This window comes from Indicator indicator, chromosome 28, assembly GCF_027791375.1.
Source record: "Indicator indicator isolate 239-I01 chromosome 28, UM_Iind_1.1, whole genome shotgun sequence".
NCBI lineage: Eukaryota > Metazoa > Chordata > Aves > Piciformes > Indicatoridae > Indicator > Indicator indicator.
Window position 1 is genome coordinate 7574841 of NC_072037.1, and position 16033 is coordinate 7590873.

The 16033-nt window shown below is 42.8% G+C and overlaps 1 protein-coding gene across 3 annotated transcripts in view; it reads left to right on the forward strand.

The window, feature by feature from the left end:
* The window catches only part of MAPKAP1 (MAPK associated protein 1), a 94579-nt gene that overhangs the window by 64870 nt on the left and 13676 nt on the right, over positions 1-16033 (forward strand). Inside the window, exons 7-8 of one of the 3 annotated variants that reach the window (XM_054393429.1) lie at positions 2646-2753; positions 11279-11419. In XM_054393429.1, the coding sequence (XP_054249404.1) occupies positions 2646-2753; positions 11279-11419 (249 nt within the window). The remainder of the gene's footprint in view (positions 1-2645; positions 2754-11278; positions 11420-16033) is intronic. The other 2 variants (XM_054393431.1, XM_054393430.1) reach the window with 2 other exon arrangements.

Sequence of the window (16033 nt, forward strand, 5' to 3'; positions counted from 1 at the left end):
GCTCCAGCTTTTAACCTCGTCCCCTTGTTGTCATGTGCATATGATTCTGATAATTTTAAGGCTTTGCTAGTGTTGATGTCTGTTCTTTTGCTCCATCCCACTGTCTCAGCAGCACAGAGATGAGTCTCTCTCTCCACACTGAAGAGTTCAGTGTGGGTTCAGTGCTGGTCCCCTGGGACACAGTGGTAGATGCTGGTGTCAGCAGATGCTGGTCCTGTGATTGTGGGCTGAGACTCCATCAGTGGTAGGAGCACAGAGGGAGGGATGTGGTAGCAGGTACCAAGAACACAGACATGCAGATGGGAACTGCTGGCTTTATCAGTGCTGGATGTCATTCAGCATTCAGATGCCATTTGGGCACCTCTGGAAGGTAGGAGCAGACAAAGCGAGCAGGTTTTGCTGTCACCCACTCTGTTTTTAAACCTACTTCAGTTTGTAAATACAAATCAATTTACCACTTTGAGATTTGTTTCAATTCAGTGTATTTTGCTTCTGCCTAACAAGCCAGGCCTCTGTTTATTTAATTTATTTCAGATTTTTAATCACATTTCCAGTAGCTGGGAGAGGAGAAGCACTAGTGCTGCAGACATTTGCCTTTCTGTTTGCTCTGGGCTGAGCCATCTCTGCTGTTCCTCACCACGTGGGGTTTGGTCTGTAAATGCTTCCACCAGCCACATGTACAGTTGCTGACTGTGCTGGGCAGGGAGCAGTTGTGCTTTCCTCCTGTGGCCTGCCAGCAGCCCAGCTCCACATCTGCTCCCAGTGGCACCGGGAATAAGGGGGCTCCGTTTTCCAGAGCAGTAACGTTCCACTTCGGGAGCAGGACACGCCTGGGCCCTGCAGCGAGCACTTCCCAGGGCTTCTGGGGAGACAAGATGAGAAGCTGTAATTGAAATTCTGCTGTAGTAAATTTAAAATTAATTGGCTAACAAATTCCATTTCTTAGGCATGCCATCTGAGGCTAAAATACTTAATTTTTTTATATGCTTTAAATATTTCATCATATACTATCATAATTCAAAGTCAGGAAACATTCAGAAGTATTTTAAGTACTGCTAAAGAGGGAATAGATTTCGTTATTTCACTTTGTTTTTTTTTTACATTAAGACCTTTTTAAAGGTGTTCTGCATCACTTGATTTTTTTTCAGATGTCTGTTTAGTGTTATTGTACCAAATTATAGAGAAATTACACAGCTGAGAAATTTGTGTCCACTTCATTTCTCAGCTGTGAGCAAGAGTGGAGATCTGCCCTGCACTGCAGCGAGGGCAGGAGCACATCTGCCACCATCTCCCACCTTTGGAGGTGGCTTTTCTTCTGCTTGGGGTTCCATGTGGAATCTGCCTGATTGCAGTTACCCCACTCAGCCCACTGGGTTCCCTCACACCTGCTGGCCTGGGACTGACTGGAATTGTATTAGAGTGTTCTTTTTTAATTCCAGTTAAGGTGTAGAGTTTAAGAACCCATTCAACTGAAAGTTGGGGTTTGTTTTGTTTGTTTTTTTTTTTTTAAGTTGCCTAATTTTTGCAAAAACTTTGGAGTTTATATACATTTTCTGTAGCTGAGAAATAGATTTTTAAATACTCTCTTTCCTTTGGTTATTTGATTTGAGAAGAAGGAATTTGGCAGATGAATCTTGAAGATGTACAGTTAAATGCAATGTATATGAAAAGAATTTATTGAGCAGCACCTGTACTTACTTACATTTGATGCAGTTCAGTGGTAACTGTGAACAGATCTCTGGAAAATGGTAAAATCCATCTTGCTGACCCTTTCGGCTCCTTGCAGCCATTGAGCTGTGCAGTGATGCTGAACTCCACCTGGCACGTTGTGTGGAGTCAGGCTGGAAAGCAGGACCTGCTGCTGTGTGAGGAAATCCTCCCCCTCCACTCCAGAAGTACAGCTTTTGGAGAAATGCACCTTTGGCAGAGACAGAAGCAGCCAAACGGGGTGTCATGGAGATTGTTTTCATGGCAATCCATAAAAGAAGGGCTGCTGTCCTTCCCAGGCGGCAACAGCCTGACCTACACACCCAGGCTGTTCTCAGCTTTCCACAGCGGTGGAGGCTGTGAGTGAGGGTCTGGATGAGCCTGTGCCCCAGAAGCAGGCCTTGACCCCAAAGTGGAAGAGTGATGTGCTGAGGAAGGCAGGGTGGCATTTCCCTGGGCCAGCTGTGGCTGGGGGTAATGCTCACAGCAGTTGGTATTCAGTCTACAGAGAGCCACAGAGAGGGCAGAGTAAAGGGGAGCAAACACACTGCTTGTTCACATCAGGAAAGGTGCTCAGGTAATACAACATTGATATACACCAAGGTCTGAGCAGGCAGTACCCCTTACAGTAGGCAATACCCCTGCCTCGCAGCGTGGGCAGGGTAACAAAGACTCATCTGGTGTAGCAATGATACAGAACTGTTGGACAGGCATCGGGTAGCATTGTTAGACAGCTGAAGATGACGGAAATATGTTGCTTCCTTGCACACCATCCTCCACCTTTTTATGGCAGGCTCCTTCCCTTTGGCAAAGAACTTTGAAAAAGAAACTTCTACCTGCCTTACTGCTAGGCTATGAGTAATCTCATGTTAGTTGAACGTGATAAGCCATCACTTTGTTAGAAAACAGATGATTTTACAAGTTACTTTATGTTTCAGGTCCTCAGTATCGGCTGGAGAAGCAGAGTGAACCTAATGTCCCAGTAGATTTAGACTGTACCTTGGAGAGCCAGAGCACTTTGGAATTCTGCCTTGTCCGGGAGAACAGTATGTTTCCCCTTTTCACTTTTGCTCTTGTAAATTGCTTAAACTCACATAAGTTATGTATTTTGGAATACAAGCTGTGCTGTCTGGGCAAGTAAGTTTTGACGAGACTCTCTTTCCTGAGGCACTTCTCAGTTGTGCCAAAACAATATTCCAGAGGGAAATGATGGATTTCATACCTTCTAGTAAATAGTCTGCATCCTGTTTATCACTTCATGATTAATCTTTCTCTGTTAAACTCTGCTCTGTAAAGTTATGACCAACCCTGAAAAACACTGGAAATATGAAACTTTTTCTGTTGCAGGCATTGTTTAGTGGATGCAGTGGCTGCTCTGCAGTGTATTTTGCCATGTCAGTATAGCTGCCAGAGGCACTGATTTTTTCCTAATAGAATTTAAAGAAATTAGCCATGCAGATATAACTAGAGCAATCTGATGATTTTTAAAGTGCTACACAAATAATCTTCTCTCCAGCTCAAATATTTTTATTCTGTAACTGTTTTAATGGTTCTAATATTGTTTTCTGATTTATTCCTTTACAAGGAATTATATGAAACTTAAAAAAAAAAAAACCCGACATTTAATACTGATTTGTGTTTGGCCTCTGCAGCATTTCAGTCTGTCCTTCATTCTTTCTGACAGTCATGCTCTCAGTTTGGGGATTTTTTTTTCACTCCATTTTAATTCAACTGTGAAAATGTTGATTATACTAAGGAGGAAATCAGTAGCAGTCGTGCTTTCACCCAAGACCTTGTGCACCATGCACAAGACTGTGTGCAGAGTGTTTGCTGCTATCATAGTTAGAACCTATTTGAAGTAGTAGAGGAGTTTTTCATTTCATTAGACCTCTCAATTTATGCCTCTTGGCTATAGCATTTTGTATTTTATCCTAGAAAGACAGCAGAGCATCCCTGAAGTAGCTCCAAATTCCAGTGGCAAGTAGTAGACTGTGCTCCCATTTCAGGCATAGCAGAGGGGGGACACAGCTGGCATGAGCTGTCTGGTGGTACCCCAGTGCTGGGGCTGAGGATAAGCACTCCCAGTTCTGGCTGCCATTCTCCATAGAGTGGGACATGCTCCCAAAATATTCTTGATGCTCCTGGTTCATAAAATGGTTCTAAGGAACTGTAGGAGAGAACGTGGCAGAAGGTAGCGGGGGTGCTGTGCCTGAGGAAATGGAGCAATTTTAGCCTCACTAATCAAGTTGCACTCTTCCACAAGCCAGAATTCCCTGACGTCTGCATCCTGCCTATTATTTTTGTATCGATTTTTTTAATCTATGAAGATGCATACTAGTCATAGTTTCATAGTTTTGATCAAAAATAACATTTACTTTATCCAGGCCCTATACTTAAAAGTATAATGTATATACCACATTAATCCTCAGTTGCCGGGGATGCATGCTGTGCCTTGTAGCTATGTCTACTGATGCTCTTAGCCCTCATAAGTGACTAGGTTCAGACTGCACCATTACCTTAACAGTAAATCTGTCTAAGTTTTTCAAGTTTTCTAGTTTAGCAGGAGGCATTCAGTCTGCTCTGCATCAAAGGCAACTGCTCCAGGACAGCCTCAAAGGCTTTTCTCAAAATAGATGTCAGTTGTAGTGTTGAGGGAACACTTTTCCCTCTCCCTGAAGTTCTTCTGCAAGTGACTGCTCCTTTTCCTTCCTAGGCAAAGGGGCACAAAAGCAAGATCCTTGGCAGAACAGGACATGGGAAGGTGTAGGATAAATCCCTCAGGCTGTCAAATCAAAAGTGCTCTTAATTCCTGAGCTCTCCTGGTCCCTGTTAAGCAAATCAGCTGATGCCAGTCTAAGAGCATGACCTGGAACATCACAGGGTCAGCAATTTCCCAGTACTGGGGAGTGCCCTGGACTGGACCTCAGAGCTGCCAGAGCTCCATGCTCCCAGTGCTGCAGCAGTCACCACCCTCCCCTGCTGTGATGGCATCACGTTGGTAGCTGGTGGCTTTTTGTCCAGTTCATGGCTCATGTGTCTGTCAGACAGCACCTGGAAAAGCGAAGGCAGAGAAGGCACTTTGCAGAGTTCAAGAACACATCACTGCTTTAGTTTGTTCAAGGCTGACAGTAATCCAGGCAAAATAATAAATGCTTGCACGATTTCTGTCTCTTTGCTGCTGTGCTGTTAGTGAGTGTTTTCTGAATGCATACCAAACTTGAATAAGGATTGCAGGAGAAATCTTCTGCTTATAGTTTCTCCACTAAAATGTGAGTGAATTTAAAGTGAGCTTGCACTGGCCCTGCTTGGGGAAATACGTGAAACACCCACACAGTTAACTCTCTACATGCATAGATGTTCAAGGACAATACAGTATATAAGATCAGTTGTAATTCATGTGCTGTACATAGCCTGGTTCCACAATGAACAACAAGAAATTGGATTTTTTTGTGGTGCTTTAGGAGCTCTCTTTTGGCGTGGCATTAGAATAGAAATATTGACAGATTTACACTATTAATAAAATAATAGCTTGAAAACCCTAACATCAAAATGAAATATTCATTTTTTGCATTCTGTTTTCATTTGAAGTACTTTTAGCTTAGATATGCCAGGCAGGAAAAAAAAAAACAACTCTGTTATAACAGATATTATTTGTAAATGTGCTCTTCATAGTCTCATATTCATTTATAAATATATATGTGTATGATGCCAGACATCTGCTAGTAAAATAGCTGCCAATTTCCTTTGGGCAAATAGAAAGTTTATATTTCAGTGTATTAAATGAAACAGAAAAGTTTCCATTATTAAGAAATGGGTCCAGAGAAACCCCCTGTCTATCCAACATTTACTAATAGCATTCAAGCTAATAAACTGTTTCCAGTATGCAGAACTTTTTAACTCACACCAAGATTTATCTTTAAACTAAAAGCCTGCACTTTGTAATGTGAAATGCTTTTATGTGTAGTAGCAAACTGTTCATGGCTAATTTAGTTTTATTCTTACCATCTTACTTCTGGAAAGTTCCTCTTTCTCATTTTATCATTAGATAGTAATTAGTATTCAAGGGAAATTGGTCTTAATATATTAAAATTGGTTTAGTGCCTTTAGACCTGTACCAAAGCCAATGTCTTATTGGAAAATGTAATTGGGGACTCTGTGTATGTAATTAATTGTATTACAATTAAGAACTTTCATTAAGCAATATACTAGTACATTACAGTAATAAGGGACATTTTTGCAATGCAGTTAACTTTATATTTTGTTGTTTTATCGAGGAAATTCAGGTCCACATGCTCTCCAATAGGCTACCCACAGTATTTCAATGTTCTGATATCACTGATGTGTCATTTTTGTCTGTCCTCCAGTGCTTACAGCAGTCCCTTTGGATAAGGCTCCATGTTTCAGCTTCTGACTTATTCCAGACTCATGCTTGTGGTACTATTTGTCTCATTTGAAAATCAGGATTTTCTGTGAGGAGATTGAACTGAGTTACAAATATACCTCTGTATTTCACAGTACTTATGTAGTTGAACAAAAATACTATCTCTATACTCAACCTAGTTTGAAAAAAAAAGGAATAAAATAAAGAAAAAAAAAAAAAAAACAACAAAAAACACAACAACAGAGCAAAGATCTTCAACTGTTGTTTCCAGACTGGGAAATATGTCTATTTTCTGGGTGACCATCAAATCTAGAGGCTGCAAACTAGTGCCACAACTGCGACTCCTTAAAAGCACTCACTGTAGTGCTTCACCAGTGACTGTCTTAAAGTATAGGAGTATGTAGCCCTTGATACCATTTTTGCTTTCTATTCAGCTTCTGGGGGCAGAAAACACTACTCTGGGTTTGGGTTTTGGTTTGGTTGGTTTATTTGTTTTGAAAAGCAGGAGGCTGTGGTTTGATGGTTTGCTTGGTTTTGCTGCACAAGCAGTGTGAGCAGAGATGGAGAGCAGTCTGGCTAGGAAGTCCTTTGATGAGGATCAAGACAAGAGAGTTGATGAGTCAGATGGATAAAGGAAAAAGATGCAGAGCTGCATGGAATGGGATCTCCCTCTGTCTAGCACCATGTGTTTCCTCATGGTGACTTCAGCTTTAGGGATTTGAAAACATTTCTGGGAGAACATGGTCAGCCATGCAGTGTCTCTGGGTCTGTCCAGAAGATGGAGTCTGCAAATACTGACTGCCTGTGCTTTGCACTGAACTGAACCCAACCTCATTGTCACCTGCATTGAACTTAAGGTTCAGCAGCATGGGGCAGTCTGCCTGGCATGTGCACAACCCAAGGCACAGCAGCAGGGCCACGCTCTGCCAGGGTGCCCCTTGTTGCTGCTGGGTACAAGCAATAGTAATGAGTAGCGTTTGTAAAAGGTGGTGGGAGGTTGGTCTCAAGTCCTCCCAGTAGTGCCCAGTGTAGCACCAAAGCCATGGCTGCCAGTGCAGGGTGGGCTGAGTGGCTGTGTGAGCAGCAGCAGTGACTGTTTTGTCCCATGGGTAGCTCACCTGCTATCAGCCTGAACCTTGTGTCCCTGTGAGCACCAACCATGTTCTGCCCCTCTACCCATGCTCCGAGGCAGGGTGGAAGGACTGGTACCAGATACGGCAGTACTAGGATGCTGGAAAATCAGGAGAGCCCCTGTTTAGCTGTACCATGTATTGGTCAGTCCTTACCTTGGGGATGGTAGGGCAGAGGCATGGGCTCCTCTCAGCCATTTCCCTGCTCCATTCATGGATTTTCCTACCCTACTTCTCCAGTAATTAACCCCCTTCCTGCGCTGAGGGAAATGCCACCCTCAGAGCTGTGCTTTGCTTTGTGCAGTTTCTTATTCTGTGCCCTGATTATCCCACACCTAACTCCAGCTTTTTCACATTTTCTTTCACAAAGTAAATCTTAATTAGGCAGACTCTAAGGTAAAACACAGAGGTCATTGCAAACTGAGTCTCCATGCCATTATGTGAAGGAGTTTGTTTCTGGAACAGGAATCTGTTCCTCCCAGGACGGAGGTCTCTGTGCCAGCAGAGCCATATTGCTGGATTGGCTCTTGGGCTAAATAATAGACCTGGAGCATCCACTTTACTTGATTGTCTTCCCAAGCAGAAGCTTTTACATTCAAAAGCCACACTGTGATCTCCATTACAAATACCCTGACAGGCCTGTAAATATTTGACAGGTTTATTCACAGCTGCTTGCATGTGGAAAATATTTTTATGCTTTTTCCCCCAATCAGCTGGTGGAGATGGCTCTTCCCTCGGCTGCTGCACGCCGGCAGTCTCGCAGACATCCTCACAGAGCTGCGGGGTGAGAGCAATATGCCAAGTTCTGCAGTCAGGTTTTTCCCTGCAGGGCATTTCTCTCTGTTGTTACTGATATTACTGCTATTATCTGATGCACCCTCAGGGGTCTGCGTGTCTTGCCATCTTTAGACAGATGATCTGTTTTGATGGTGGAGTTCCTGGCTGCTCTCCCAAGAGCAGCAACTGTAGAAATTCTGTAAACCTGAATCCATTCACAAAGCTTCATAAAACAAAGTCGGCAGAGGTTATGAGTACGCAGAGGATCTGAAAGGCTTCCAGAGCAGAATCCCACTGCTCAGCTGCTCTGGCTGTGGCAGTTAATGCTCCGCAGCTCAGACAATGACAAGGTGCTCAGGATTTTAGTTACAGTGACAAATTTTACCCCTGGATATGATCTGGCAGGCTGCTGATTTTCTTTCTAATACTTTTAATTTGGGGCTGTGAAACCTGAGCAGACTTGGCTTCGTAATAGCTGTGTAAAGTTGGTATGTAGCATATGCCAGCAGCTCTGTGGATGGGGAGGTTGGAGGCCAGGTGGGGAGGCTGGAAACACAACAGGAGCCAAGACTGCAGCCTGTTGGGTGGGTCTTGATCTTGTGAAGTGAACATTTTGCAGGGGTACAGGGACGAGGTTCAATATTGCCATTCTTTGTGTAATTTCTGGATTTGTTATCGCTACCAATTTGATTTGTCTGTTGGTGCTGACCCTTACATGTAACTCAGTGCACACCCCCTCTATAGGGTGCTGCCTGCTGCACAGGGGTGAGAATCTTGTCACCATCACTAAAACACAGCCACACATTGGGATGAAGCAGCTCACAACCCATCATGCACCCCATGTCAGAAATGCCTCAAGGGAGTGGCTTCTTTGAATCCTAGAGCAAGACTTCTTTAGGGGCAGCACTAATGACCTCCCTAGGGCTCAGTGTTCCTCTCCCCACCACCACCACCAGTAGTGACCCCCCTGCACTGCTTGGGTTCACACCCTGGAGCCACCCCTGGAGTCATTCCCTGCCCCACCAGTCATGTACCCTGGGATCATTCTGTGACCTGCAGGCTGCATCCCCATCTATCCCCAGCCCCTGGCTCCCCAGGTGCAGCCACGCGGTCCCACCGTGCCATTGTGTGAGGTGCTGCATGTCACAACATTGTCACTCTGTGCTGTCAGGATGGGACTGGCCGTGTGCCTGGGATCCCCACTAGGGCTGAGCAGGCTCTTCACTGGAAGAGGGTCCCAGTTGGCTCTCAACAGCAGGGTAGTGCCACTGCCCTCCTCCTGCTTGCCTTTCAGACTCTGCCATGCCACAGCGTTTCAAGATGCTTTTAAGTGCACCAAAAAGTTTGACGTATCTTGGTGTATCTTTGAAGTACTGCAGCATGAGGGTTTGACATGATACATTATGATAATTCATGGTATAGAGACATTAACACAGGGGTCTTTGACAAAATACATTGTAATGTCTCTGAAGGAGCCATTACAATTTATCTTGTCATTCTGGAGCATAGAGTGGTTGCAACGTTAAGATGGCTCTGCATAAATTCACATCTAGACTGTTTCATTTGAGGTTTTTGAATTCTTTCGAGTCGAATGGCACAGCCCAATTTGTGGGTTAACCCTTTGCTGTCCTTCCCCAGAGAATAATGCCTTATGGGGTGTTAGAAGGCTGGGGTCCAGGTGCTGAAGAGTGGGCAGGGTGGGAAGCTGGTGTGGGTAGTGTCTGTGAAATGTGGATCTCCTGCTTTAAGCTCTCAGCATGTATTTGGACTCATTTAACAGCAAATGCTAACCCTACTTTGATGCAGGCATGAAAGATATTTATTGTAAGATATTTGTTACTGAATTAACAGATAGAAAAGGGAATGCTGTCAGCCAGCAAGGAAAGCACTCTGTGTTCAGGTGGGGTTTTTCTTCTCTCTCACCTGTGCTTGTCTTGCTTATGGCCACTACCCCAATACTTTCGCATGCTGAAGCAAGTGGTGTGTGCTTCTGCAGCTCTAAATCACCCTGTTGAAAGGGAAGCTGCTTCTGCATCAGCAGTTTGTGTCCAAGACAAGTGCCAGGGGTTTCTTCCCCACAAGCCAGGGCCTTTCCTGGCAAACCACCCCCTTGTCATCGGAGCCCAAACATGAAAACTCACTGCAGCTTCCCTGTGAGCTGACAGCCCCAAATGGGATGGGAGGGAACATCCCCAGAGGCAAAAGTCAGTGCAGGAACCATGAGTGCTGTGGCTGCTCCAACTGTGCAAACCTTGAACATTACTCATACAAAAGAATCTGACAAGTTCTTGGGCTGCTTTGCTGGATCTTTAAGACCTGTGCTAAAGTTCCATCATCTCATCTTCCCATTATTAAAATTTCAGCAAAATATAAAGTTTTCATTAATCTCCTGCAGCAAATTTAGCACTCTGAACTGGCAGTTGATTCAGCTTTTAGGACTACATTAGCTGGGATATTAAACAAAACGTGTCATTCTTCAGTATCTTCTGTAAGAAGCTAAATCAGTTTTCAAACATATTTATACCACTTTATCTAACAGCATCTGAATGATCATTTAGAGTTGAGATGCTTTATTAGCAGCTGGCACAGAAATTAGCCTGCACAGAATTATATATCGTGTTATAGTAATGTTTAAATTGGTGTTAATCCAACATCATAAAATGGAAAAAAATCTTTAAAGTGCGTTATATTTTTTCAGTAATTGGCATTTTGGCTTAATGAGATGTTACCTTTTATAAAGCCAGTACCTGCAGTAGTAATGAGAATACTAATCAGTAAATAAAGCACAGCTTCGTTACCTCACTCTGATTGGGATCAGAGCGCCCAAGGTGTTGCTGGTGCTGCGGCAAGATGCCAAGGTCATCCCACTTCAGGGTGCTGAAATGTGCAAGAACTGTGCTAGTGCACCTGAAAATGCTGCTCTGGCCAGGGACAGCACCCCCTCACCTGGCTCCCTTCTGGGGTGATAGGCTGTGGGTGTCCTGGCTCACCAGGTTCACCCAGGGGTGTCTGCAGTCCAGGTGTATCTCGTGCGACATAAGAACCTGCTACTGCCATGCTGCAGTGTTCTTTGTGGGACATAAATGTGTATTGGAATGTCGTTAATGAGTTAATGATTTTGTCTTTGGATGGAGGATGAGCATTCCCTCCTCCCAGAGACACAGACTTGAGCATTCTGTTCTTAAAAAGCCATCTACAGATGTCCCAGCTGTACTTACGCCTTAAGCTGAATCGAGTGCCATAGTTTAAACCTCTCATTCATTATTGTTGGCTTGTTTTGCAGGTTCAAGAGGAGAAGAGGTCTCAGAGGAGGACCCTCAGATCGATATAGCTACCGTTCAGGACATGCTCAGTAGCCACCATTACAAGTCCTTCAAAGTCAGCATGATCCATAGGCTTCGATTCACCACTGATGTTCAGTTAGGTAAATCAATCTGGGCTATAACGCTTAGGAAAATGGAATGGTTCAAACCTTTGGCCATCTCTAATAGCTGACTGTCCATCTCAGACCGTTTTAAAGCAGTTGTTATAATGTTGGTCCATTTTATTGTGGAGCACAGTCAACTTGAAAGTGCTGCTGGCATTTGAGCAGTTTTTAAAAAAACCTGCTTTCAGTTGAAAATATTTCAGTATTTTTATTATCTACAATCAGTGAGCACATGTTTCTGCTGAAAGAAGGCCATTATTTAATGACCTCATCTCTGTTTTTTTAATCTAAACTTCCTAATGGAAAGCTTCTTGCCAACTGTTTTTGTTATTTTTAAATGAGGCTATGCAAAATTAGGAATGATTAGGTTTTTCCTTTTCTGAGAGTGAAAGATTTTAACGACCAAGTGGAAATTTGAGGTGGAAGAAAATAAAGCTAGCATTCTCTGAAAGTTTTTACAATGTCCTTATTAGCTTTCTGAATGCTTTGGAAAATCCAAAGGAATTACAGAATCTTGAATTATAAAAGCCCCATTACTGTTTTAAAATGATTGAATGGCTTTTTATCTTTGTGTTTAAATTGTGAAAATTTGATTAATGATGCGTTGGTAGATGACCTGTGACATTCCTGCAAATACCTTCCATAAAGAAATGATCCAGCAGTAAAATACTAAGTGCTGAAATGTTTACAAAATACATTTGCCCTGTAGAATTCAGTAGAATTGTACATTTAAACTGTACGAGTTTCCCTGTTATTGTCACTACAGTCTCTTCACTCTTCCATCCTTAAGCACATATAAAAGTATATGTCTCACATTTTCACAGAAGAGACTTGGCTCAGTTTATTTTGACCTGTCTTGTTAAGGAAGGATTTATATGCTGGTGCTGAAGCAGGGCAGCACTGGGCATGTTTTCTGCTTTTGAGCAAACTATCTGGGTGTGATAGTTTGCTTCCAGTGAAGTTTGACTCACTGTATCTGGAAAGTGTCAGAAATGAGAGCTTGAAAAGGTCATGACAGATCACTAAAGATAAATGGTTAAGGGAGAATAGCTGTTAAATGAAACAAATGACTTAACTTGTGCAGCAGTGAAGGAACTGACCCTGTCCAGTAGTGTAAGGACCATAAAATTTCCCTTTTATAATAATCTGTGAAATTGTGTGGGTTTGATGGCAGTACACTGACAATGGGAGGTTTGTAACCTAATTACTTTTAAAAAATCCAAGAAAACCCCAGAGGGGTGTTCAAAGTTTAGGCAAACATAAAGCATCAAAACCTGTAAATAAAGTCAAAATAAGCCTGTGCTGCTGGGGCTTCACTTGATTTTTTTTTAAGATGCTATAATAGCAATGCTGGTAAAATAAGCATTGAGGGGCTGTTTGGTTTAGGGCTGTTGACTATTAATGTATTCATCTTCTGTGAGTGACAGACTGCTCCCTGCACTCTGAAATGTAAAAAAAAAAATGAAAGCTCTCCACTAACTGTAGTTCAGGAGCTAATCTGTGTCAGTTTAATGGTGGCCAATTGCAAAGACTTTTCTCTGTGGCTTTTTTTTTTTTTTTTGTCATAAGTTTGGTGTAGCAGCCAGAACAAAGCAATGGACACTGAGAATCCAAAACCATTTCATTGTTCCTTATTGACACTCTCAATGGTATTGGTAGCTGTGGGAAATGTTGGGCTGGCTGCAATGTCCTACAGCTGAAAAAAGACATTTGATTTTTGGGGATAAGTCCCAGTTTCCCATGGTTCATGCAGAAGGATGTGACAGAACCCAGAAGTGGTGAAGAAACCACTCAGCATAGCTCATCCCCATGCCCTCCAGCTTGCTCCAGCACTGTACAGCACACACACACCACTGAATGTGGGTATGTTGTGTGCTGGGGTTTGTTTCAGCTGCACACAACAGGTAGCAATAGCATGAGCTGTGCATGTGAATTACTCTTTGCACACTGATGCTTTGGGAAATGATGGTTTGAGGCCTGATGGTTGAATTACACACAAGGATTACCAAAAACACTGGAGTAAAGTCAATTGTCTGTGCTTTGAGCACAGTTGTACCTTAGTAAAAAATGATACCTGAGTGACCTGGGAGGAAGGACCACCTTTTGACTGGTGGTTTTCTTACATTGGGAAGCTTTATCCATAGCTGGTTAAGGTCTGGAGGGTTGTATTGTAGCTCATATCACAGTGTAATGCACACACTCTCAACAGTTTTACACAGGTTCTGTCATGTTGTAAAGGAATGAGAGACATTTGCTTGTGTATCACATTAGCAGAACTAGAGAAGCATATTGTCCTGGAAACAGACTGCTGGCAAGTGCTTCAGAAAAGGGGGGCAGCTGCAGACCCCGACAAAGGAAGCATGAACAGAACAGTGTCACTGGACTAGTGCATCGATTACATTTCTTTTGATAAAATGAATGAATTCAAAAAAAGGAGTGGAAGAAGCTTTCTTCGCTTGGTTTTTGAGAATGACTAATTTGTGCTGCAATACGGAGCCTGCAGAAGCCACATACATAAAACTGTTTTGATTTTAGGTTTCAACACATGCAGATTGTGAGAACAATAACACGAAAAAGACAACATTCTTTGTCAATGTGCTCTTTGGATGTGTGTAAGCTTAAACCAGTGATGTCGAGATACAGAAATAATGGATGAAGTATACAGCAACAATTTGCAGATAAAAATAATAGAAGTTAAAGTGTATTTTACATGATAAAAAAAAGATGAAAGAGGAGGAAGTCTGTTACATCTGAGATGGTTACAAAATCCATGCCTGGTGAAGTAGCCTCTGCTGAAAAGATTGATGCAATGGGGAGTGACCTTGGCTTGGAGCAGGAGCTGGTGATGTATGTATGAGCATCTCTCTGCTAAATGGACCCAGATTTGTAGCACTAATATACATGGAAGCCCAGAACCAAACTCAGGATGGCAATAAATCAACAGCCACTTTGGGTGTCATTTCTGGTTTATATTCCACTATTGTTCTATCACTTTAATTCATGTCACTATCATCTGTTCATCTGGAACAGTTTTATATAATTTTCCAGTGGAGTTACCTGACAAATCCTATCAAATTAACAAGGTGCATTAACAATATTGACTGGCTGTGAATTCTGAAGTTGCAGGACCATGCAGTAAAAAAAAAAATTAAGGGTATTTGCAGGGGTGATGTTTTTACAGGAAGGGATAGGGAACCACCCTTGCACACAAAGAATTCGCACCTTTATTTTTAGAACATGTTTTGACTTTTTTTCAGTGAGAAAAAAAGAACTTGTGCCATCAACTTTGCATATTTCTCTTAAACCACAGAAAATTCCACTTTGAATAATTAACCATTACAGTGAAATAACAGCGCTCATTTTAAATAATCTGTCCAAAATTAAATTACAAACAAAATGGGCTCCAGATACAGCATCAGCCTGCTCAAATTAGCTAGTTCTAGCAGTCCTTGTGTTAATTGGACTCTTGATACGATGCTTAATTGAAATGTGATCTCTCTGATGCCATGTATGTTTAATGACAAAGCACATTCCTGCATCAGTGGGGGCAGGGGAGCTGGTGGCATTGGTGTAAGCCATTGTCACATCCAGAGCTGAGATGAAGGCAGCCTTAGACAAGTGGACAGGGCTGGAGGAGTCTGCTCCTCGCTTGTCCATATGCTTCAGTTTAAGAGCTGCATAAAATAACAAACAAACAAACATAGTTTGCAAATTCTGCAGCTGTTAGCAGACTTTAAGAAATATTGAGTTCATTCTGGAGGACTTGGGGTAGTCTCTTATGTGTGCGGCATCTGACTTCTATTTTGTCACATCCCTTAAAAGTTTTATCATCAGCTCCTTTAGCTTTTCTTGTGCTTCAGATGAGCCAAGTGTAGTCTGTTTGAAAGCATCATAGCCAAAGCCCTCAAGAGAGGAAAGGTTCTCTCTGCTGGTTTTCCAGAGATGCAAGAGTTAAATGATGGCTAAATACTTTTTTTCCTGTATTGCTTCTTTTTGTCACTTTCTCATGAGCTTCATCTATAACTCATGATGGGAGAAATGTAATTAATTTTAAGGCTCCACACATCTTGATGTAAAAAGCACACTGGGAAGTTTTCTCAGTCGTGTCAACAGCTACTGAACAATGAGCTTCTGTTCCTCAGCACAACGTAGTAGCAGTTTTGCTTCACAATGCAGTGATAAAGACTACTATAAATTACAGTGAGGGTCCTGGGCAGGTCCCAGCACACTGGTAGCCCTCAGCCTACACCAGCAGTGTCCTGCTGGAAAGGCTGTTGTTGCACAAATTGAGGAGTAGCTTGTGGAGGGACGATAGAGGAACATTCTGCTCTGGCTCCCAAAGGTCTGTTGTGGGATCTGTGTGTGGCATTGCCTCATCCAGGTCAGCCAACACAAAGGCAGTGAAGCACTGACCAGCTGGGGAAGCCCATATTGGGAAGCAGGACCTGGTGCCCGTGCCAGGAGCTACACAAATCCTCAACTTGCACCAAAGCAGCCTCGTTAGAGCTGGCTTTAAAATGCCAGCAGTGTAAAAACATGCAGGATGTAGGACTGGGTGTCTGAGTTCATGAGTACCTGGGTAACACAAAGAGCATTCTGTGATGCTGTGAT